The following is a 25,711-nucleotide window of genomic DNA, read 5'->3' as shown; positions in this document are numbered from 1 at the left end:
GAAGACTGAGTGTTTTTGTTATTCTAGGAGATGTTGCGACGTTGTGTGGTTTTGACTTTAGTTGTCAAAACAGACCTTCCAGAGATTTGACCAAGGCACAGGGATAAGTGTTCTGAATTTTAAAACAATGTCTATTATTTTCATTTATTTAAAATGAAAACAAAGACTACCCCTGGGGGGGGGGGGGGGGGGGGGGGAGGGGAATGTAATAAAGTAGAATTCTTTTAATTCTCAAAGGATAAGAGATGGATTCAGCTTATTCCCTTTCAGGATAAATCTAGAAACAGATGTCAGATGTTAAATATTTTTTTAATTAATGCTTGATATTGTAAGCTTTTATCTCTGTGGAACAGAAGAGAAAGCTGATGTGTATATCTGTGGAGTGAATTGGAACAACACACTTTCACATCATTTCAGCATATAGTATATATATCTGAGAAAGTCTTTCTAACAACTTTTTTTTTTTTTTTAAGAAAAAGTATGCTTTTCTATAGTGTTCCGAGAGCTCTAAATCAATGGTGTCAAGAAATTTCAAATTCAAAGTAGCTTCTCCTTTCTCATAATTTTCTGATTGCTGATATATTGTATGGCCTTCACATGATATCAATCAGATGAGAACCATTAAAATCAGTTAAATCCAGTCCATCTGCTAAGATTTACCTCAACTGTGCTTATATAACCTAACCTGTGAACCTCTTTTCTTTCTTTTAATACATAAGGCAAAAGTATGTGTCTTTTCTGTTGCTTTATCATTTTCAGTTTTACTGTAATTTCTTTATCAGCACAGCTCTGTCTCAGTGGAATTTGACAAAGGTTTTGAAAGAATAGAAGGTGAGCAGTTTTCTCTGGAGATCACAGTTAGATTTTGCTAAAGCTTCATACCATAATCTTTTGATGAAATTGTAAGTCTATGATAATTGGTATAAAGCAGTTTGCTGAGTAGGAAACTGAAAAGTCAGTCAAATGAAAAAATGGAACATGTTATAAATCTAGCTTTCTCTCACTTTGGAAAGAATGAAATAGGCTACTTTGCATGAAAAATTAATCAAACTTTGGAATCAGTGAAGATTTTTGAAACAAAAGTAATTTTAACCTAACAATGTCCTTTCAAAGGTCATGCGCATAACAAAGAATGTATGTCCTCAGTTAAGCAGGTTAGGCTCCTGTAGTGGATACACTTCAGGTGCTAAGATTTGGTCCATTTTACTTTCTAGGTTTTATATATAATTTTGAATGCTATTGTATTGGCTGACTGTAATATACAGCACTAAGATAACATCCTGCCAATTCAACTTATCAAGAGTTCTTTAGGAATGTCTCTTACAGGCTCGTTAGTTTGGGATATGACAATGTTATGTTTGGACAGTGATTTTTACTCTTCAAGACAAACAGCTAAGTGTGATACTATCCTTCCACCACAAGAGTTTTAAAAGCTAAAAATGAGGAAGTGAGATTCTTCAGAACAGTAATTTGTGTGTTAATATTTATAAATGAATATATATATATAAAACCCCTCTCTCCTTGTATATGTGCGTAAGTATATAAAATGTTGACATTAAAATCACTTAACCATATTCAGTCACACTGGTACTGACAGAACTCTAATTTTTTCTGGCTTGTTTTGGTAAAGCCAGGAGGAGGGTAAACTGATATTTAAGTAAAACTGCAGAAGAACTGAGAAAAATACTTACTGACCATGAAAGATAGGCTACAGCTTTTTTAAAAAGAGACTCATAACCAAAGCAATCAGTTCAGAACAAACATAAGGGAAAATTTTCTTATTATTTATATAGGAAAATATAGAGGAAAAAATCCTGAGTATCCTCCTGTTTGAACTTCTGCACATTTTATCTAGTGACTCTTTTATAGAAGACATATGCTCCTATCGCTTCTTTCCTGTATTTTCCCTGTGTCAGACAAAGGAACTGTTACCACGCAAGGGCACTGTTTGGTGTTGTGTTTGCTTTGTAGTGCACTTATAGATAGAAGAGTGAGCAGCTGATGCCCTTTATTTTAAGGAGATGCAATCACAAAGAACTTACTTGACACAACTAGCTCGTCTGAGATTATAGTTTCTGGCAGTTTGGTAGCCTCATATCCCCACCTTCAGTTCCTAACTTTGTAAACTCCTCTCCATTGTGCTAATCCTGAACCCTGCCTGTCCCTGCTCCCAGTGGGCTGATGCAGCTTGACAAGCCAGCAGTTTTAGTTTTAATCTTGTTGGTTTTCTGATAATTAGTGAATTAAATGGGCTCACTGAAGAACCAAACAAGTGCCAGAGACACTGGCACTTAAGATTTGGGATCCTAGATGAAGAGACTGGGCTAGATGAATAAGGAGGAACAGGACTCCAGATGCCTTCTGGCAGCAGCAAATTATTAATTCTTAGCCCACTTCGATTTGTGCTCTCTCTCTCCCAAACAATTTATTGCATTCTTAGGTGCCAGAGGACTCAGACTGCAGTCCAGCAGCTAAGTGACTGTTGTGGTGTCTAGAAAAATAGATCTATCATTGACAGATTATAACTTACTAAGAAAAAATATTTTTTTCCTTCTGTTTACGTTTGCTTAAGACTTTGATTTTGTGAGCTTCTGTTGTTAAGAGAAGTTGCTTATTGTATTATACTCTCATTGTATGGAACACTGACCATCTATAATATAATTCAGATTCTCCAAATTATATTGCCAATATTCAGAGAGGGGTACTTCAATTTGTAATTACATGAAAAATGACCCTACTACAGGCACACTTTTCTATTGCTTCATGTTGGTTAACATGATAAGACAAAAAGTTTCTGATGTGTTCTGCTGAGCGCAGTAAAATCCTTTGCAACGAAAACATTTTACCAAGCTTTCACCAAGCTTGTGCTTTTATAATTTACTGTATTATATACAAGGCTTACTAATCTCATTTGTAAGCAGTATAACATGGGGACACACTGAGATCTTGTATGTATAAAAAGAGAAGTAGCTCCATGTAAAATGTGTGGATGTGACCTGATAAGTCAGGAGAATGTGGAAATTCCTCGTAAGCTTACAGAGCACAGCATAAATAAATGAATAGCGTATCAAGTTTCAGATGTTTGAATCTGGTGATTAGGGAAAGATTATTCCATATTTTTGACAAGGTTAAACCTACAGAGCCAGCTAAGGCCTTTGCAACATTTTATGCTAGGCAACCACAGAATAAGAAGCTGTCTGCCTCCAAGTACATAGGAAAATGAAGTATAGGGTAAGAAGTAAAGCACAGGTAAAATGATGCAGATCAAACATGTAAGACAGTGGCAAAGATGAAATTGGACATGGGGTATCTGACATCCAGTTTTTGTTCTGATAACTGGTCTAAATTATCATTGGAATAGTGTTGTGGAGAACAAATATATTCTCAAAATACAATTCACTTCATATTTTCAGCCTTGGAAAAGTAATTTGGCTAATGTTATTTCAGGAAAAAAAAAGAAAGTAAAAATAAAAGTATCAATAATGTTGGGGCAAAAAAAAGCCAAATAAAGATAGAAGTTTAGGGATTGCTAATATGACTTCCTACTTTTTTTCTTTTTTTTACCAACAAAATTTCTCTAGCTTATTTTTTCACCAATACAAAAAATTTCTTCTAGCCATGGATACTAAGTTGACTTGTCATGGAGCAAATATATAAAGCTAAGATTAGTATAAAAACTTTAAGGAAATATGAAACATGCAGAATGTTGGGTATTATTGCCTCTTAGATTGTCTAATAGAGAGAGAGGTTTCTAACAGAAATGTCTTAAATTTCTTAGTAGTCTTAAAATCCTTAGTAGTATTGGATGCTTTTATTAAAATTAATGAGGTATAATTTCATGTAACTTGGAGTAAATGTATGCAGCTGGATAATCTAAATATCCTCTAGAAAGGTGTATTAACATTGTTATTTGGAGTAAATATTAAAAAAAATATATAAAATCTATTTAAAGTTAGGTAGTTAAATCCTGGTGAGCAAAGAGACCTTAATTTTCCAGGTGCTGAACAAATACAACTTCCATTAACTTCATGTCACTGTTGGTGCTGTTTGTGTTCATGTGAGTGCTGAGTGTTTCTGTGCTGTTCTGTATGGCCAGCTGTTTAAGTGCGCTGCTGTCTACCTGTGTTTGTGAGTCTATTACACACACATGTTCAACCTTGCAACTGGTAACACCTGGAGAAATGGAGCTGCAGAAGCCTTACTACTTGCTATTGTATTTAATAGTTCCTAACATGTAACAACTAGTATAATAGCCCAGCTTTGAATTTTGCAGTAAAATTTTCCAGTGTGACTGGAAGGGTCACTGTGTTATAACACTTATGTCATAGCTTCTTGTTCATAAGTTTTATTTTACAATTTTTAATTTAAAAAATAAAACCCAAACATGTAATTTAGATGCTGTTTATTATGGAACCTGTTATAATACTGACTTATAAAAACGTTAAACTTGTAGAAATGAGTTATTGTGAGCATAATCATAAAGAACACCATGTCTACCATCAGAAGGCATCAAACAATGATTTGTTTATGTCAATTAAATAAAGAGCTTTGTTGACAAATGCTGCTTTGAGAGGCTGAATTCAGGGGGAAATATACCTATAGCTTCCTAGCTCTTGCATATCCTGAAGTATTTGAACATGTCAGTTTGCTCAGTTTCTGTGACACTTTGGATGTGTCTGGAAACCACTTTATGACTTGGAGATTTAAACTTTAGCCCTGTGTGGCATAGTGAATTATTTAGCAGACAGTGTGGGCTCCACAGACTTTTCTTACTCTTCCCTGTTGCCCTTCAGGCACTACTGGTCTTCTTCCATATTTTCACTTCTGTTTGTAAGTTTTGAGTAGATTTAGCTAATATGAATGAGGAAGGAACAAGATATGTGGACAATTCTGAACTGCAATGTATCTGATATCTTTGGTCAAGCAGGTGTTTTCAATACTCTCAAAAAGAGAAAAAACAGGTTTGGGTGTTCTTTTTTCCGTGTTATGGTGTTAAGGGAGTAACCTCTAGCCACATCAGTAAGATTTTCTTAATCATCAAGTGAATTGGGAACTTTTTTTTTTATAATTAACAATTACATTTTCCTTGGCCACATCTCCCCAGGAGCTTATATGGAAGAAAAATACATATATTGTAAGCCTATGATAAAATTATGAAAGCATCAGTAACATGGACCTGGTTGTTATTTCAGATGAAAGATTTAGAAAGCTATTTCAGTCATTTGACCTACTGTCATTTGGTCAGTACTTAATTTGTGCTTTAGCATAGGATACAAAGAAGCACCTTTTAGATGAAGAATAAACGGATGTCCAGGCATTCAGACTGGTATATCATTAAAGGGGCTATGACAGAAAGGGTTGAGTACAAAAATGTGATTAAAATCTAGTTTAACAGCATTTTTGGATGTTGTATTCATATGGATAGTGTTTGTTAGCACTTTTAATATTAAGCACTCATTCAGAACTTAAAAAGATCTATAAAACTTCTGAGTAATTTAAAAATACAGGAAACTAATACACATTTAAGTCTATATAAGTAAAACACAATTCTCAAAACATGAACTGACTGAGAAACAAAAGCAACAAGTCTTGTGCATTGTTAAAGCTATGAAGCCAAGAACTAAACCTCAGCCTCTTCTTGCTGCCACCTTTGCACCCTCAGTAAGTTTGCAGATGACACCAAGCTGAGTGGTGGAAGGAATGACATCCAAAGGGACCTGGAAAAGCTTGAGAAGTGGGCCCACGTGAACCTAATGAGGTCCAACAAGTCCAAGTGCAGGGTGCTGCATCTTGGTCGGGGCAGATTCAGACATGAGTACAGACTGGGAGAAGAACTCATTGAAAGCAGCCCTGCAGAGAAGGACTTGAGGGTTCTGATGGACAAAAAGCTTGATATAAGCCAGCAGTGCACTTTTCCAGCCCAGAAAGCCAACTGCATCCTTGGCTGCATTGACAGAGGTGTGGCCAGCAGGTCAAGGGAGGGGATTGTGCCCCTCTACTCTGCCCTTGTGAGGCCCTGCTTAGAGTACTGTGTCCAGGTCTGGAGCCACCGGTGGAAGAAGGATGTGGATGTGTTAGAGAGGGTCCAGAGGAGGGCCACTAGGTTGATCAGAGCATTGGAGCACCTCTCCTATGATGAAAGGCAGAGAGAGCTGAGGATGCCTAAAGAAGATGAGGCTGTTCAGCCTACAGGAGAGAACGTTCTAGAGTGATCTCATTGCGTCTTTTCAGTACTTAAAGGGGGCTTATAAAATAGATGGAGAGTGACTTCTGGCTCAGTCAGATAATGACAGGACAAGAGGACAACCCTTTCTCGAGTCACTTCTGCCTTGTGTTTAACCTGGTCAGTATCTTGTTTCAGGCATTTTTACATACAACTTAGATTTTTTGGAACTTTCTGTAGAAAATCGTTCATATTCCAGGCAAAGCTTTCATTAGTTCTAGTGTGTCTGAACTTGTAGTGTTTTTTTTTTTTTTTGGCCTGTCTCAGTTGCATGACAATTGTGACGGCTGGGGAGCATGTTTAATGCTCTGCCTCCCAAAGATGGCAATGGGTGGCATGAGTCCCCGAGATTAGCACTGCTTTGGAAGGTTGTATATTAAAAAAAAAAAAAAAAAAAAAGGAGCAGCACTGCTGTCATTATCATTCTTGAGTATTTTTGTGTTCAAAAAAATACTGCATGGTTGTACGTAACCTGTCTGTGAAAATTGTTTAATTTATCTTTTTATAGTACTTACAGTGATAATCAAATTTGTATTTGGAAAATACAAATGTTTTTAAACTCCAAGAGGGGAGATTTAGATTAGAGGTTAGGAGGAAATTCTTCACTCAGAGTGTGGTGAGGTTCTGGAACAGGTTGCCCAGAGAGGTTGTGCATGCCCCATCCCTGGAGGTGTTTCAGGTGGCTTCTCCCCAGAATATTCAAGATGCCTAAATGCTTGCTTGGATACAGTTTGGGCTGACAGCACGCGTGACCAGAAGCAACATGCAACGTAATTTTGTTAGCTGCAGCCACCCTGCAGTTTTATGGTATTATTGTACTGTCCCTTGACTTATGCAGACCTTTCACTTGTAAAATACTTAAGCATCTTTCATGCTAAAAGACTTTATGTAAACCTAATCTGATTATATTACTAAACTTAAGCAAAATGGATTGTTGTCATTCTCTCAGTATATCTGTTGACTGGTGTCCATGTTGCCCCCAGTCCCATGCAACAACTGTTCTTTCAAATGGCTGTCAGGACCTGTTGTAGACAATTGTTATGACGTACCATATGCCCTGGATTTAAAATTATTTTCCTGATAGACTTTCATTAGTGAGTGACATGGTCTAAGGTCAGGACATAAGCCAGCTAATTGTTAATCCATCTGGCAAGGATATTTCCGGTGACAATAGATATACTGGTGATCTTCCCGGCCATGTTTCTATCCTTGCTAAGGTTGGTATAAAAGAATGTTCCTTGGAGGATGTATAGGAGAGCTAATTAGCCAATTACAATTTCAAATATTCAGCAGATAGACTTGTTTGTATAGCGTGTTTGAGGATAAGTAGCATTTTATTCATAAGAACAATCATTGCATAAGCAATATACTAGAGAAGCTAGATGAGCTACGTAAATATATCATGTTTTGTAACTGCTGAGTGAAACTGAGATGTTCAGATGGCAGGAAAAAAGATGTAATAGGAGGGTTTTTACACATAAGATTATTATTTCACAAGGTGGGAGAATGGGGGGAGATGCTGGAACTGCTATTACGAAGCAACCTCTGTATAATCAGTGTGTGACTGCCTAAATACAAAGTATGCAAATACTATATGAAACTAAAACATCACTAAAGACTAGTTGTTAGACTACAACTGCCAAATGCATTTTAAAGAACCTACTAAAAGAACCTACTAAAAACGTACAAGCTTCATTTGACTTGCAGTTAAAGATCATCTCTATTAGTTAAGTGACATTTTTCAGTCCCTCAGGTTATGATTTAAAATGTGTTTCATTGTGATCATTTAGCTCACAAAATGGGCACAACTGTGTGTAACGTTTAGTTTCAGTAAGCAAGTAAAACTTACTCTGCACTATTTATTTTTAAACACAGTACATAATTCAGCAATGTGATATGTTATCGAATTGGAAGCATAGCATTTCCTTTCAAATTGTTGTCTTTGTTCTTGTACAATTTTATTTTTTTTTTCAAGGAAGGCTTCCTTACTGACTCCCTTTTCCTTCTTGCTGAAGGAATTGCATTATAAAAATTTTGATTTTGTTCTATTAAATGTATCAAACATATTCAGTGTGTGAGCAGCATGGAACCACATCATAGAAATTCGAATGATCCCCACTTCAAGGATAGGTCTAGTTTGTTTTCATCCTTGTCCCTACCTGTCAGATCAAAGTAGTTTGGCTTTCAATTCACATGCTAAATAGGAAGCAACAACTAATTTGGTTTATTTTTGTCTATATCATTTCTAGACATGAAAGCATTTTCAGACTCAGAAGCCTTATCGTATACTTGTTATTTATAACGTTTGATAGGAAAGCATCAGATAAAAAAGCAGTAATTTTAATGCAACTTTCATAGTGAGGCAGCGATCTTGGCTTTTAAAACACTATCTTCTAATTTTGTCCAAACTGCTTGTACAGTTAGAAAACAAAACTATAGGAGAGTTTGTCTTGATTTTTACTCATTTCAGCCAATGATGACATCCCTGAACTACTCTTACTCAGTGTTTGTATGTTAGAAGGAATATGCTAAGTGGATAGGTAGAGTAAGCATGTTTCTAGAGAGAAAAAAAAACAACACAACAGCAACAAAAAAACAGAACTACCACCATCAAAAAAAAAAAAAAGCACACCCACAAACCCAGCAACAACCAAAATCAAATAAAGCAAACACAGTTGCTATTCAGGAGCATGTGATTCATCTTACGTAGTTTTCAGTATTGTAAAGCGTGCCATCAGCTGTAAGAAAATTTCTAAACTAGGTGGTGGGGGAAAGTAGTTGTTTCCTGACTTTCCAAAAAAAAAAAAAAAAAAGAGACTAAACACTAGAATTTTCAAGCAATATATTCAATTTTGTTAAATATACCACAAAATACTTGAAAAATATCTTAAGTTCAAAGAATCCCAAAAGGATGTAAAAGGGAATACTGGATTAGGAGGCTTTTTATCATAAAAATAAAACTTCCAAATTTTTCTTGTTGTTTTTGGAATATTTTTTCTTTGCAGGAGACCAATTTGTAATCTGATAAGTGGTAAAATACAAGTACAAAAGGGAACACATAGGAGAAATTTCCAAGCTATGATTATGTGAAAATTGCAATTGTTTACAACTTCTTACTGAAGTAGCAGATAAACTGATAAGGGTATGATTTTTTTTCCTTTTTTAAGTGGTAAATTTTTAAAAATGTGGACTTTTATGACTTGTTTTTTTTTTCCAGAAAATGGAAGTTTCTTTTCTCTTGAGTGTCTTCTCAATTAGCAAAGAATTTCAAAGGGGGCAAGTAAAATCTTACTTTTTGAGTCTACTTGACACTAAGATTGGAATGCGTTTTGTACCTTACAATGGTAGTAAAAAAGCATTGTTACTTTTTACAGCAATCCAGGATTGGTTCTTTAGATCATTTTTTTTTCTGTTAAAGCTAATATTTGAGATTGTCTTATAGGTACACTGAATATTGCAGCTGATCTCTTCATTATGAACTGTTTTTCGTTAGTGTATAACAATAATTGTTGTTAAAACAAGATACAATACAAAAATGATATAGCAAACAGTGAAAAAGGGCTGGGCACATAATGATTAGGTATTTTAACAATCTTGTTACAAGAGTCTTTCTGATACTGAAAGTAGGTTAAAACTAGGAAATTCTAACAATCTTTGCTTAGTGGGTATGCTGTTATACTCTTGAGTCAGCTTTGAATCCAGACCTTACCACTCGGGGAAAAGCTTCAATTAGTGGGCATGAATAGAACTGAACAATATGAGAGAAGGGCAGTCATCCAATCTAACTTCCTGCAAGGTTAGAATTATTCTCCCTGCACATTTCATAAAATGTGTGAAATCTGATTTTGTGTATCCAATGTATCAATCAAACTCTACCCTTTTTCCTATAAGGCTGTGCAGGAAAGTTTCTATTAGTATGGGCAACGTCTAGATTTGCTGTTCTTTTTGTAAATGTAATTCTATTTTTCACTACTTTTTCTTCCTATGTCTTCCTGTTATCTTTTTTTTTTTTTTGGGGGGGGTGGAGGGGAGGGGAGGGAGGTATTTTGTCACATTCCTCCGAAATCCTTGTAAGGATTATTTGACACTAAATTAGGATCTCATATGGCATCACTACTGATGCTGCTTTATTTTATCATGAGGAGGGTGTAATTGACTGTTAAGCACCAAATTTTTCTAATGCTCTCTCTTATAATACAAAATAGTGATACATATTACAAATCACTGTGACATGTCAGAAACTCCTAGTCAATATACTGGCATTTACTATTAACTTTGTTTACAGCCATTCACTATTTATTAATTGCTATCCAAACCACTTCAAGAATATTTCTCAAGGAAGATTTTGTACGAGTATAAAGTACAAAACTCCAGTTACCATTTCGAGTTTCCCTCTTGCCTCCCCATTCTGTAAAGCAAACAGCCATAAATCAATAAGGCCAAGTGTAAGGTCCCAGGCACAAATACAGGCTGGGTGGAGAATGGATGGAGAGCATTTTTGAGGAGAAGGACCTGAGGGTCCTTAGTTGATGAGAAGCTCAACATGAGCTGGCAATGTGTTCTTGCTGCCTAGAAAGCCAACTGTATCCTGGTCTGCATCAAAAGAAGCATGACCAGAGGGAGGTGATTCTTTCCCTCTACTCTGCTCCTGTGTGACTCCACCTGGAGTGCTGCATTCAGCTCTGGGACCCCAAGCACATGGCTGTATTAGAACATGTCCAGAGGACAGCCACAAGGGTGATCAAAGGTTTGGAGAACCTCTCCTATGGAGAGAGGCTGAGGGAGTTGGGGTCATTCAGCCTGGAGAAGAGAAGGCTCTAGGGAGACATTATAGTGGCTTTCCAGTACCTAAAGGGGGCCTATAGGAAAGCAGAGGAGAGACTCTTTGTCATGGAGTGGAGTGATAGGACTACGTGTAATGGTTTTAATCTAAAAGATTAAGAATTTTTAAGAATCTTAAGAATTTAATTTAGATATTTGGAATAAATTCTTCATTATGAGTGGATGTTATCAAGGTGGAAAAAGCATCTTTGCAAATATTGATCTCAATTTTTCGTATTCTGTAATCCATTTTTCTTAATGGGAGTATTGTGTTGTGCATCTGAATATCCACCTAGACACAGTATTAGCAATCCAAGAGAACCAAAATATATGCTAAATTTGAGAGTTTTAAACTTGGTTGCTTAGCTGGTTAAATTACAATTGAGAATCTGCACTGAGGTAGTCATATTCACATTTCTCTTAATGCTTAGTTTACAAACTAAATATTGTAATTAAAAATTGTGCCTCCTATAGCTAGGAGAAAAGGGAAAAATGTTAAAGTGAAGAAGGGCAGTAAAAGGATATGCATGAGTCTGACAAATATATTAAAAAAAAAAATATTGTCTTTAGTTGAGTATCACCTCTTTGCACAGAGTATTGTTTATTTACCTTTGACTGTTCCTCAGGCCAGACTTTTTTTTCCCCCTTTAAGTCCAAAGGATGACAAGCTAAATAATTTCAGCTATAGCAGAAGAAATATACATCTTAGTGTAATAATCATGTTTGTTTAATTACTCTACCTACATCCATGCAAGGCAAATCTCAGAAAGGTAATGTGACAGGTAAACACTGATAAGGGAGGGCTAGGAAATTAAAATTTTAAAATTCAATGGTGAAGGAGAAGGGACCTAATCCAGGAGCCCTTAAACAGCTATTAAACATAACAGTTATTTAAAGCATGCTTTTTTTTGTCAGAACTTCAGATGCAGATTGTCACATAGTACAATCTATCCATATTACATTCTTTTATTTATTCTCCTAAAAACTGTTATAATTGATAAAATTGGTTTGAAATTCTCTTCAGTAATAACAATGAAACTTCTCATAACAATGAAAAAAATAATTCTACTTATACTGTCTTTACTATACTCTTAATGCTTCTCTTACAATCTACAGCTATGAATCTCTTCAGACTTTCATAAAGTATAAAAAGTCTTTATAAAGAATTTCTAAGAAATCTGCCTATTTGTAGTTTTCATTTCTGTTTTGCTTTCCAGGGTCTTTAAAAAGATAAATCACGAGACCCTGAACTAAGATTATACAGTCAGCTTGTAAGGGAGTAATGAAAGTTGATTACATTTGCACACATTTTGTGGTTTAAAAAAAAAAAAAAAGAAAATATTACTTTATTTAGAAATGAACATGGACTCTTCTTCTCCCTCTCCCCCTGATTCAAAAATTGCATATGATATTAAATGAATAGTATATAAGCAAACTTTCAAGCCAGTGTATATTTTCAGCTCCAGGTCATTTGGAAAGCCTTTCTTTAGCTAGACAAGAAATAGTTAAAATTAAACAATGTTTGTTCATCAAATATAATGTGGAAAAAATATATACTACTCTTCATGAAATAGAGAAAGTAGATTTGCATCTTCCTAAAAGTAACCTTGGGATGCTTGTGTCACTTCATAAAGTAGTATGGAACAATCACAGCAGACATTGGTTCTTGTTACACCTTCTGATCCAGGAAGCCAGGAATATTGAATGACACTGTGGATCAAAGTGTGCCCTGTTATAAAGACAAACATGTTGACAAAGTTTAAAACATGCTATTGCAAGTGCTTGCTTAATTGTATTTGGAGAGAATTGTCAGTGTTGATGTATTGCAATGTTTAATTGACACTTCTGTGTGTTATAAAGGCAGAAAGTGCCTTAGAGATGGAAACTGGCTTGGATCTTTTGCTGTTGTGATCATTACATCTCTCTACCTCCTCTATATAGTTTAAAATTTTTATTAAGTGTAATTTTTTACATTCACATTCCTCTCTGAAAACTTGACAAAATCAATAAGGAGGAACAGCAGAAAAAAAAAAAAAAAAGCCCATGTCTGATTAACTTAGCTGTTATGATGACATCAGGGAAAACAAGTTATATAATTTGCAAAGGTAGTATTTTTCATTTTTTTTTTTGCTAGTGTAGAGAGACCAGAAGAATAAAGATTAGGAAGCAGAAGTTCTGGGGCACACTGTTGCCCTCTGACACTGCAAGACGGGAATCCAGCTCTAACTGTTATGGTGAGTTTAATATCAAAGGAATTTAGACCTATTTGTAGCAAAGTGGCATAAAAATATAATTCTGTAAAAAAAATTTAGCTGCTGGTTTCCCCTTAAAATTTTACATTCTTCAAAGGCTGAAATAAAATTTCTTGATACATCTTCTAGCCAATGAAGTTGTGACCTTGATGAAGTTTTGAGAGAAGATTACTGTAGTAGTCATTATTTTCAAATATTGGAAAATAATTTTTGGTAATCAAATCCTTTCTTCTCTCCTTTATCTACTCATCTATCTATTCATTCATAAATTATGAAGGAGCTGACATTCTGCACATCTACCTGAGGGCAAAAATATGTTGACATGCAGATGATTAAACATGTACCCACAGCTTGTTGGCTCTGACCCTAACTTGTGTCAAGCAGTTGGCAGGGATCCTGATTACTAACTAATTACATCAATGCCATCAGACACAAATGGTATTGTCCCATAGAATAACGTGCCAGATACATTAACAATAAACTACTTGATACCGATTCCTGTATTAGGCTTTGTCAGTTCAGCTGGATGTCCATTCGGTGTCGATAAATGTGTGGAAACTTAATTTAGAAAAAATACCATCTAAATCACAATAAAATTAAACTCAGCACTTTTTTCAAGTTGTGCTCCTTCTTGCTCTTGCAAAAGGAAAAAACAAAAACACTCACCATTGTTTTAGCAAGGTACAAGGATCTTGCTTGTGATTTAAGCTGTTTTTCAGCTTTTAAGTTTTTCAGTACAATCAATGGTTTTGGAATTGTTATAAATTTCCTCATGGACTTTAATTTTATTGCTAAGACTGTTTTCCAATTGAATCCCTTTTGCCTATAGGCAACACCAGTTGCTGACAGCTGATGCACACCTACTACTTCTAGTCATTTCTACAGAGGATTTTCCAGATTTGTCATGTTTATTGACCCAATTTATATCAAAAGGTCTGTTTTAAAGCTCACTGAGTGAAAGAAATGACTAGAGGCCCTCAGTCATACCTGTGTAAACCCAAAGTAACTTCCCTGATTCGGGAGTTTAAAGGCTGGATACTTAGGGGAAAAAGTTACCTCAAAAATAAAGCATTAATTGATGCTGAATACTTTATCAAAAAATAACTGACAGTGCAGGAATGGGAATAGTTGCCTGGCTGAATCAATTTTGTTGTTAGTTCTATTCTAACTGCTCATTTCAGCAGTTTCATGAAGGGGAAGGTCTTCTAAAAATAAGTTTGTATTCTCTGTGTGCATATATATGGGCAAAGAATTTGTCACCTTGATTGGTATGAGGCTTTGGGAAGTTATTGCAGTTGATATCATATGTTGAAGCAGAATGCTAAGGATTATACTAAACTTTTTCTGAATAATGTAAAACTTCAACATCTATAAAGACCAAATCAACACTGTGCAGATGGGATAGTCATGCACATTGGTGTATTTATCTGGAACATCTGAAGCTGTTAACTTACATTGCATAAAGCACCACAGACTTGCATTGTATCTTCATTCTGACTTTTCTGCATGGGATTTGTATTCAGATACTCTGATGTGCAGGTCAGAAACCCTGCCCTGTTTTTCCCAGACTAAGCATGCTGCTATGCTAGTAAGATCTACACATTGCCCTACAAAGACATTCTGTGCAAGCCTGTCACCACAGGAAGATTTTGCATGTTGTCATGTCTGTAGTATGTGCCTGTCTCCTCCTGCACAAGGAGGACAAACACACACACACAGAAGTGTAACAGTCTTTGTGTACAAAAGGGTTTTCATGCTCTGTGCAGGCAGGTGCTTTGAACCTAAGAAAAGGCCTAGAATCAACTGAGTTGGTTGTAACTATCAGTGAGTCTAGCAAAGGTTTTCATTGCATTCTGCATAGGTGTGTCTAAAAAGCAGCCTTTCATAAACAACCCCAGAAGAAACTCAGGCTTTCTGGTCCAGAAACTTGAGTGTTGGAAAGCAACTATTTTATGTATTTGAGTTTTGATTTTTTTTTTTTTTTTTCACAGACAAGCTACTGGAACACCAGGCAGATGTAGGTCTTTACCTGAAGTTCAAATGGATAGGAGAGGCTGTTGATGTAGTGGTTGAGGATGATGTAAGCTGCTGGTATGGGGAAAGATTTAACTTAAATTTTCTTGCACGGCTAAAGTCCATGTGGTTACTGTTAGTGTTGAAGGACAAGGACATCTGCACTTGTTGGTATTAATCTCATTTTCTGCCCTGTGAATGATTTCATAAAATTTTAATATAAAATTCTACTTGCTTTTGGAAGATAGAAGATATACATCCCAAGGAGGATTTTGTCTCCTCCACTTCTCTCTGGTCTGTGCTGTCACTCTGGATGCTGGTGAGCAGTATTGACACTGGGTCCAGACTGTCACCTGTCTGAAAGGAAAGGAAATCATCCTTTCCATGGGCATGTTAGAGTCCACATGCCTCTAGGGGTTCTGGACTCTGACACATACAAGGGCGACTGGTTCCATGAAGGCATTTTGGAGGACCAAACGCGATCTGGCAGATACAGTAGCTGGCCACTGCAGACCAAGGTGGAAAGTACTTGACCTATATGCCAAGCTTCTTGCTCGCATTCCTTCACCACCATTTGTGCTTTTTAAGGAAGTTGTTAGAAAAGGAAACATCTCCTGCATAGCCCTGTGACAGAGCAAGTGCTAGATAGGTTATAATGGGTGTCTTACAAGTTCTTGTGGGATAAAAAACATTGGAAGTTATCTTGTCTGTTGAGAAATATGGACACAGAATATCTTTGGTCGTGTGTAGCATTCACAGAATCACAGAATTATCTAGGCTGGAAGAGACATTGTCAGCCTCTTCTTGGGTTACTGTGGGCTTCATTTCCCAAGCAAGTGCACAGTCTGTTATGTTCTTCACATTGGGAGAGCCTCCATGCCAATACTGGAATGTACAAAGTTTGCCAACATTCAGAGACATGGCACATGATCACATACTAATAGGTGTTATAGACTGTATAATTCAAAGATGATCTGTAAAGTTAGATTCACACTATTCTAAGCATGTAGCTCTGAAACACAGTTTTTCCTTACATAGGTTAAAATTAATTGATTGCAGCTATGCTTTTACAGCTTTTGTTGGAAATAGTGGGATTTTAAAACATAAGTGTTTATAAATAAATATCCTAACATTGAATGGAATTCTTACTGCAATTTATAGGGTAACAGGCTGACTATTAAAAGAAGTAATTATGGATTTATTGAGCTTCTGTGGCTGTTTTATTTTTAGAATCTTCCTTGGAGAACTGTTTTTCATTTTCCAACTCTTACCTAGTAGTTTTGAAAACAAAATAAGTCTGCTTAGTGTCAAAGGTTTCACTTGGAGAATAATTCTTAAAATGCCTTCCTGAATGCCAATTCCAGCAGTTCTACCTTATTGAAAAGTGCTCTGAAATCCTTAGGGATGGAAGATGGCAGGTGCTATATGAATGCAAAGTTTCATCTGTGGCAGATCTAGGTCAAAACCTTAGTAAGGGCAGTAAAATTCACCTTTTCTCAACATGTAATTGCTGCAAAGGGCAGTTTTGAAGTCTTCCTCAACAGTTTTTAGCAGCTGTCAGTCTATTAACTGACTTCTGTGTTGCTGTTGATATTGCTCCTCTGGAAATATTTTCAGATATGCAGCCTGAGAAACACTTTCCTTTGCATAGATGTGGATATAGATAATCTGTTCTTTATGAAATGCATGGTGGGATGTAGGAATAGTAAAGAAAGAGAAAGACTGTTGATTAGATCTTAAATGATTGTTGAAGATCTCAGATTAGATACGGATTTTCATTATTTTGGGATTGCTATATGAGTAAAAGAGAATGTTTGCAATGAACTAAAATCTTGCCAAGACCAGCTTAAATCTTCTGATGCATCTACCATAAGAGATTGTGTGTGATCTGAATAGACGTGAGCTAAACAGTAATTTTTGGTTGTTACATATAGTTTCTTGATGTTTCTCACACATACTTTCTCCCTCTATTTATGAAATGAAGAGAGGAACAAAACTGGGCAGTGTACTGAGGGTTAGTTTGTTTTTCTGAGATTCAACACTTATAGAATTTAAAGCGATTAGTATGGACATGAAAGTGGTAAACTGATATGCTTGCAGTTTTTGATGGAGCTGTTTTGTGAAAATGTTCAGAAAACCCTATTTCTTTAATGTTGATTTAAACTGTATGTTTTACCCTCTCAAATGGCACAGGTGCTCAAGATGGCAAAGTGAATCATAAAACCTTGTGTGTGATTACACTCTAAAATATTTCTTTTCAAAATTTAACATTGAGAAAAGATGAGTTATGCAATCTGTTTTATTCATAGCTGAGCAAATTCAGGTACATATGAAAATGTTTTTCTTTTTTTTTTTTGAGTTCATCCTGGTTTTTACTCTCTTAAATTATTTTAATCTTCTGTTTGAAATCATATTATTGTTTTCAAAGTTCACAGTATCACAGTATCACAGATTTCTAGGTTGGAAGAGACCTCAAGATCATCGAGTCCAACCTTCGACCTAACACTAAGTACTCCACTAAACCATATCGCTAAGCTCTACATCTAAACGTCTTTTAAAGACCTCCAGGGATGGTGACTCCACCACCTCCCTGGGCAGCCCGTTCCAATGCTTAATAACCCTTTCGGTAAAGAAGTACTTCCTAACATCCCACCTAAAACTCCCCTGTCGCAACTTTCACCCATTCCCCCTCGTCCTGTCACCAGGCACATAGGAGAACAGACCAACCCCCACCTCTCTACAGCCTCCTTTAAGGTAACTGTAGAGAGTGATAAGGTCGCCCCTGAGCCTCCTCTTCTCCAGGCTGAACAAGCTCAGCTCCCTCAGCCGCTCCTCGTAAGACTTGTTCTCCAGACCCCTCACCAGCTTGGTCGCCCTTCTCTGGACTCGCTCAAGCACGTCCATGTCCTTCCTGTAGCGAGGGATCCAAAACTGAACACAGTACTCAAGGTGCAGCCTCACCAGAGCCGAGTACAGGGGCACAATCACTTCCCTAGACCTGCTGGCCACACTGCTTCTTATACAGGCCAGGATGCTGTTGGCCTTCTTGGCCACCTGGGCATACTGCTGGCTCATATTCAGCCGACCAATACTCCCAGGTCCTTCTCAGCCAGGCAGCTTTCCAGCCACTCATCTCCCAGCCTGTAGCTCTGCTTGGGGTTGTTGCGCCCCAGGTGCAGGACCTGGCACTTGGCCTTGTTGAACTTCATACAGTTGACCTCAGCCCATCGCTCCAGCCTATCCAGATCCTCCTGCAGAGCCTTCCTGCCCTCGAGCAGATCAACACATGCACTTAGCTTGGTGTCATCTGCAAACTTACTGAGGGTGCACTGGACGCCCTCATCCAGATCATCGATAAAGATATTAAAGAGGGCCGGCCCCAGTACCGAGCCCTGGGGGACACCACTAGTGACCGGCCTCCAACCAGATTTGACTCCATTCACCACAACTCTCTGGGCCCGGCTATCCAGCCAGTTTCTAACCCAGCGAAGCGTATGCCAGTCCAAGCCCCGAGCAGCCAGTTTCTTGAGGAGAATGTTGTGGGGAACTGTGTCAAAAGCCTTACTGAGGTCAAGGTAAACCACATCCACAGCCTTTCCCTCATCCACCAAGCGCGTCACTTGGTCATAGAAGGAGATCAGGTTTGTCAAGCAGGACCTGCCTTTCATAAACCCATGCTGACTGGGCCTGATCGCCTGCTTGCCCTGCAAGTGCCGCGTGATGACCCTCAAGATAATCTGCTCCATGAGCTTTCCTGGCACTGAGGTCAAACTGACAGGCCTATAGTTCCCTGGGTCTGCCCTCCGGCCCTTCTTATAGATGGGCGTCACATTGGCTAGCTGCCAGTCGACTGGGACCTCCCCTGATAGCCAGGACTGCCAATAAATGATGGAAAGCGGCTCGGCCAGCTCCTCCGCGAGTTCTTTCAGTACCCTCGGGTGCATCCCATCCGGCCCCATCGACTTGCGTACATCCAAGTGCTGTAGCAGGTCGCCAACCATTTCCTCATGGATAGCGAAGGCCACATCCTGCTCCCCCTCCCCTTCCACCAGCTCAAGGCACTGGGTATCCAGAGAACAACCGGTATTGCCGCTAAAGACTGAGGCAAAGGCGGCATTAAGCACCTCAGCCTTTTCCTCATCCTTAGTAACTAGGTTTCTCCTCGCATCCAGTAAAGGATGGAGATTCTCCTTAGTCCTCCGTTTCGCGTTGATATATTTGTAAAAGGATTTTTTGTTGTCTTTAACGGCAGTAGCCAGGTTGAGCTCCAGATGAGCTTTGGCCTTTCTAATTTTCTCCCTGCACAGCCTCGCTACATCCTTGTAGTCCTCCTCAGTGGCCCGCCCTTTTTTCCAAAGATTATAAACTCTCTTTTTTCTGCTAAGCACAAGCCGCAACTCTCTGTTGAGCCAGGCCGGTCTTCTTCCACGCCGGCTTGTCTTTGGGCACGTGGGGACGGACCGCTCCTGTGCCATCACAATTTCCTTCTTGAGGAGCGCCCAGCCTTCCTGGACTCCTCTGCCCTTCAGAACCGCCTCCCAAGGGACTCGGCCAACCAGCGTCCTGAGCAGCTCAAAGTCAGCCCTCCGGAAGTCCAATACAGCAGTTTTACTGGTCCCCTTCCTGGCCTCGCCAAGAATAGAGAACTCTACCATTTCGTGGTCACTCTGCCCAAGACAGTGTCCGACCACCACATCTCCCACCAGTCCTTCTCTGTTTGTGAAGAGAAGGTCTAGCGGTGCACCACCCCTGGTAGGTTCACTGACCAGCTGCGTCAGAAAGCTATCTCCCACGCTCTCCAGAAACCTCCTAGACTACTTTCTCTGTGCCGTGTTGTGTTTCCAGGATATGTCCGGGAAGTTGAAGTCCCCCACGAGGACAAGCGCCGACGATTTTGCAACTTCTGTCAGTTGCCTATAAAACTCCTCATCCGTCTCCTCATCCTGGTTCGGCGGTCTATAACAGACCCCGACCAGGATGCTAGCCTTGCCGGCCTTCCTGCGGATCCTAACCCACAGGGATTCAACCTTATCATTCCCAGCCTGGAGTTCCACAACATCGAAAGATTCTCTAATGTAGAGAGCCACGCCACCACCCCCTCTGTGCTGCCTGTCCCTCCTGAAGAGCCGATAGCCAGGCATTGCAGCACTCCAGTCGTGGGAGCGGTCCCACCACGTCTCCGTGATGGCAACCAAGTCGTAGCCTGCCTGCTGCACGATGGCTTCCAGCTCCTCCTGTTTGTTACCCATGCTGCGTGCATTAGTGTAGATGCACTTCAGCTGGGCCATCGCCTTCTTCCCCGGCCTAGCCATTGTTTCCCCCGGCACAGCTCCAACAAGCCTTGTTTGAGCCCCGTCCCCCTTCTTACCTAGTTTAAAGCGCTCTCTATGAGCCCCGCCAGCTCCTGGCCTAGGATCCGTTTTCCCCTTGGAGATAGGGACCCGTCTGGGGCCATCAGGCCAGGTGCCGAGTAAAGTTCCCCATGGTGAAAAAACCCAAAATTTCTGTGCTGGCACCAGCCTCTAAGCCACCTATTAACCACATGAGCTTTCCGTGTCCTCTCCGTGCCTCTCCCTTCCCCTGTAGGGATAGATGAAAACACCACCTGCACTCCCACTCCCTCCACCAATCGTCCCAGCCCCCTATAGTCCTGTTTGATAGCCTTGAGGCTTCTCTTTTCAACATCGTCACTGCCAGCCTGGACTATCAAAAGCGGGTAATAGTCAGAGGGGCGAACCAGGTTTGGAAGCTTCCTGGTAATGTCTCTGACCCTGGCCCCAGGGAGGCAGCAGACTTCCCTATGTGTGGGGTCAGGCCGACAAATAGGGCCCTCAGTTCCCCTGAGGAGGGAGTCACCCACAACAATCACCCTTCTTTCTTTCTTGGTGGAGGCAGTCCTGAGCCGTGGAGTCAACTTCCTCACCTCAGGCATCCTCCTGGGTAGGCTTCCTACCTCATCCTCACCCACCGGTCTCTCCAGCTCCAGGGCCTCAAACCTATTGTTCAAGGGCACCTGGGAAGGCGGCGCCGGAAGGGGAGGGCATCTCCTGCGAGGTCGAGCAGGGACCTGTCTCCATTCCTCCTCAACTCGCAGGTCCCCTCCCTCTGCCCGATGGCGACAGGGCAGGGGGTCCACCCCCCTTTGGAGCGTCTCACCCTGGTCCCTCTCCCTCCGGTCCTGCAGGGAGTCGCTCCACCAGTCTATCTCCCGCTCGCACTCCCTGATATCCCTCAACCTCTGCACCTCCTCCTTGAGTTCCGCCACCATGCGGACCAGGTCGTCCACCTGCTCGCACCTCACGCGAGCAGTCTCTCTGCCTCCCGCCGATGGCAGCAAGAGGCTCAGACACTCCCCGCATCCGGAGACCTGAACTGCCGCATGTTTGGACGGGCAGTCGGTCTGGGTGTGTACTGACTTCCTAGAGAAAGCACCGTGCCTGGTGGAGACCATCGCAGCCCAGCTGACGGGAGAGTGCCGTTAGAGGAGTTGTCCCTATGGGCGGGTGTGAGCGCTCCGCCCTTCCTGCCCGCCCTGCCCGCCCTGCCCGCGCTCACTGCCGCGTCACTCCCTGTTCGCCGCGCTCCTGGTCGCTCGCGCTCCCTAAGGGCTGCCTTTGAACGGCCGGGGGGAGGAGCTGTCGCTGACGCTGCTGGCTCCGCCTACGCCTCGTCAGCCTCCCTCACGAGGGCTGCCGGTGCCTGGCGGCTCCCTCACGTAGGCTCGATGGCCGAAAAAATAGCCCTGCCTGTCCCGATCCCATGCTCCGCTGCAGCACGCGTCTGCCCCGGAGCCGGTCGCCTCGGCAAGTGGCTCTCGGCAAAGTTGTACACTTCTTTTTAAATTCCTGTATATACAATTTTAAAGTTATATCTAGTTATCCTAAAAATAAATTAAAATAACATTCAAAACAGACATAGCTTGAAATTTTATTAGAATATTTGAGTACTTTTGACATTATTTTCAAATAAAATTTTGAATTATTTGTTGCTGTTTTTGAATTATTAAGTTTTGCACAAAAAATAACATTCAATGATTTTTATTTATTTATTTATTTTAGAAAAGTGTTGTTCATTTCTATTGAGTTGTAAAATACAACTTGGGGTTGGGAGGAGCTCTTTCTTAACGTATAGTGTAAGTGACAGTGCCCTTCACTTGCAAACTGAGACCATTTTATGTAGTTCAATTTTGAGCCAGTTTAATTACATGAGAGATGGAGATTGTGTTTTCTAAGAGCTCTTTGATTATGATGGAAAATCAGAGTACAACAAACAATCAATCAAACAACAACAACAAAAAAACAACAAACCATAAAAGAATGCTGTCCTGAAAATATTTTATCTTTCCTGGGTTGTTGATTTGCTAAGCAGAGGCCCAGAAGGACGATTATTTTTCTTAGTGAAAATCAGTGGTATCTGTATTTATAATTAAATTCTGTTTTAAAAAATTAGTTCCATGTTTAATAGATGTTATCACATCTTACCTTGTTTTCTGCTCATTGCACTGCTGCCATGGCATGTATATACCACAGTCAAAGCTGTGACAACCTAAAGATTGTAAATTTGGATGCAAATAATCAGTGTAGATTGATTAGTCATCTAAGTTAGTCAAGTTTCCAGGGAGTTCTTTGAGCTCCATGACTACCATGCTAATGGAATCCAAATTAATTTAAAATTAGCTTAAGTGTGTCTGTAAGAGGTACAGTTTTAACTGTCTCCAATTTCACCATATTTTTGGTGGATATACATATTTTTTGAAGACACCTGCTGTTTTGGTTCCACATTGTGACTGCTAGAAACATTTCTAATCAATAAAGACTACAGATGATTTTCAAACATTTCCACGTATCTGTAGTTCCTAAATACTTGTTACTTTATGGCAATTATTGTATATGACATAGTGTTTGTTACAGTTTTAATAAAAATGATCATAGGTATCACTTTACAGTGAAATTTTATATTCAAATTTTTGTTTGTTTTCTTTATTTTTTAAATCTCCAATCATGCTTGGAGATTAGTTCATCTTCAAAAGATCAGTGTGTTGGATTTCCATAACAGCAGTTCAGCGACAGCTCAAACGTAATATGTTTCCTAATTCAAATATAGCAAATAATGTCCAGACTTCCTACCACTTCATTTACATAGAATTGATGAATATCATGTGAAATACCTTTAAATGTTTTATTTCTGCATTATAGCATCTCATAGACCATGCTTTTTTGAATGAAAGTATTCAGAATTACTGTCTTAAAACTTGGTTATGAATGGAACTGGGAAGTTTGGGTGTACCTGAAAGGTATAGCAGAGACCACTTTAAAGTAGATAAATAAAAAGCACCCAAAAAAACCCCTCACAACACATCCCCATCCCCAAGTGTGTTAATTTTAAGTCAACTTACTTCAGTTAATTCAAAACGTACTTACCATTGTCTCCTCTGTGCCTGCTAAAAGGCCTAAAATTTGTTGCACATTCCTTTTGTACCTACATCTGACAGCAATAATACATAATTTATGTACCTCTTAAAATTACTCTGACAAGCTGATTTGTTGCAGATAGAAATGTTGATAAAAGAGTAGTCTGTGCTTAGAAACATATTTTTGGTCTTTCAGCTTTCTGGTGTCTGAGAAGTTCAATCATTCCATTTTTACTTGCAACAAAAAATGCACTCATAAACAGCTATGACTCTATAATGTGCCATTTGATATAAAGATACCTAATTTCATATTCAAGTCTTGAAGCACAGAAGGAACCATATGCATTTTATCTATATGGGGGCTTGAAGCCCAACTGCAAACTAATATAGGACACAAATTTGGTAATTATTCTTCATCACCAAAATGTCATGAGCAACTGATAGTAAAATGTATCCATTTTATTAAGAAGATTGGGAAAAGTGTTTTCCAGTTTGTATAGTATTTTCTTTTTAGGGACAGAGTGCTTCTCTGCTAGAATGACAGAGATGATTAAAAAAAAATCCTTCTCTTTTGTCATGGAAAGGACAAACATGGACTTTTATGCTATCATTTTGGTGAGGAAGAGGTCTTCAGGTATTGCTCCATGGGTAACACAGGTAAAAATTAAAATAACATCTACCAGCACTGACTATATACAAATCTGTGCCTAATTATTAGTATGATACACCATAAAATAAAAATCAGAATTAGTATGTGGACTGTGATGCTGACAAAACGCCACAAGAACACTAAATTCCATCAGGCTATTTTTTATATACAATGTAACAGTTTTGAAGTAGTAATAAGTACTAAGGGCATACAGTTAGCATTTGACTACCATTTAAAGCCTACACATATTAAAATCATTCTTTGATTTTGTGTACATTGTGTAGAAACATACTAAATGTTGCTAGAGTATTTTTACTCATCTAGTGTATTTTTAACAAAAACTAATTATATCACCATAGAAATTGATATTCACTTGTGGGTCATCAGTTCTACTGTATCATCACTTTCTAAATTATACAGCTGAGTCTCTTGTTCTGAGTCCTTCAGCACACTTCTAGGTTTGTCTATTTATGTTCCCTCATAATAAAAAAAGAATCGTTCCCAAGCAAATTATTACTCCACAAAATCAATTAAAACAATTACTGATATGTTTTCTTCTTGGATTTGAACAGGCGTAACATATAGTTTTAACTTTTTTATGCATAGTGGCCATGCAGATATATTTTAATGCTTTCCTTAATATAATCCCTTAGTATTCCTCAGTAAGGAATACAATTTCCTTGGTATAATCATATTTTGTGCATGGTAGTCTAAATAAAATTGTTCTGAGCAATTTCTTACAGCTGTTCAGGAAGCTGATTTGAATTAAAGCCTATTTGTTTAAATGGATAGTTTTTCAAAAATGTGGGATTGCTTTTGCTATGTTAATTTTTAAAGTAGGGGTTTGACAAAATGACTGTGTATCAGATGCAATTTGGGGAAAAATGTTATACAAAAAGCTGAGCCTACTTTATTGCACTGACATCTATAATTAAGCAGAGAGGTATATAGAAATAATCAAAGGTAGACCTCTAATTATAACCATATCTTCTGGTATGTTTTAGCTGTGAGAACTGATGCTGAGGCCAAACTTTTTTTTTTTTTTTTTTAAAGTTCATCAGGGGAGGAAAGGAATAGGTTCCTCTTTCAGGCCATTCAAAGAATCCTGTTCTGAATGATCCTTTAGAGAACCCTTTTCTTCATTGTTCATGGGGGACCACTCAGTTTAAACTCCTGATATAACATCAGTCTCTCAGAATATCACCTAGTCATGTGGCCCTACGCACGTTTACTACAAGATCAAAAATATTTGCTGACAATTGGACATTTTCTTCCCATTAGCTTCAAAGGGATGTTAAACTAGCCCCTTTTAGACTTTACAACCTTAAAGAAAAATTGCTGTA

General features: G+C 38.8%; 2 protein-coding genes across 12 annotated transcripts in view; one reads left to right on the top strand and one right to left on the bottom strand.

Moving 5' to 3' along the window:
• The window catches only part of LOC308192568 (uncharacterized protein), a 36,866-nt gene extending 13,697 nt beyond the window's left edge, over positions 1-23,169 (bottom strand). The window contains exon 1 of the mRNA XM_080586288.1: positions 21,179-23,169. Within this exon, the coding sequence (XP_080442414.1) occupies positions 21,179-21,760 (582 nt within the window). The 5' untranslated portion in view covers positions 21,761-23,169. The remainder of the gene's footprint in view (positions 1-21,178) is intronic.
• The window catches only part of GRIK2 (glutamate ionotropic receptor kainate type subunit 2), a 407,268-nt gene that overhangs the window by 60,239 nt on the left and 321,318 nt on the right, over positions 1-25,711 (top strand). The gene's annotated exons all lie outside the window — the stretch shown is intronic.

The sequence above is a fragment of the Anser brachyrhynchus genome (genome assembly GCF_964034855.1).
Source record: "Anser brachyrhynchus genome assembly, chromosome: 3".
Lineage (NCBI taxonomy): Eukaryota > Metazoa > Chordata > Aves > Anseriformes > Anatidae > Anser > Anser brachyrhynchus.
The sequence above is the reverse complement of the archived record's forward strand: the minus strand, read 5'-3'. Positions and strand labels throughout refer to the sequence as shown.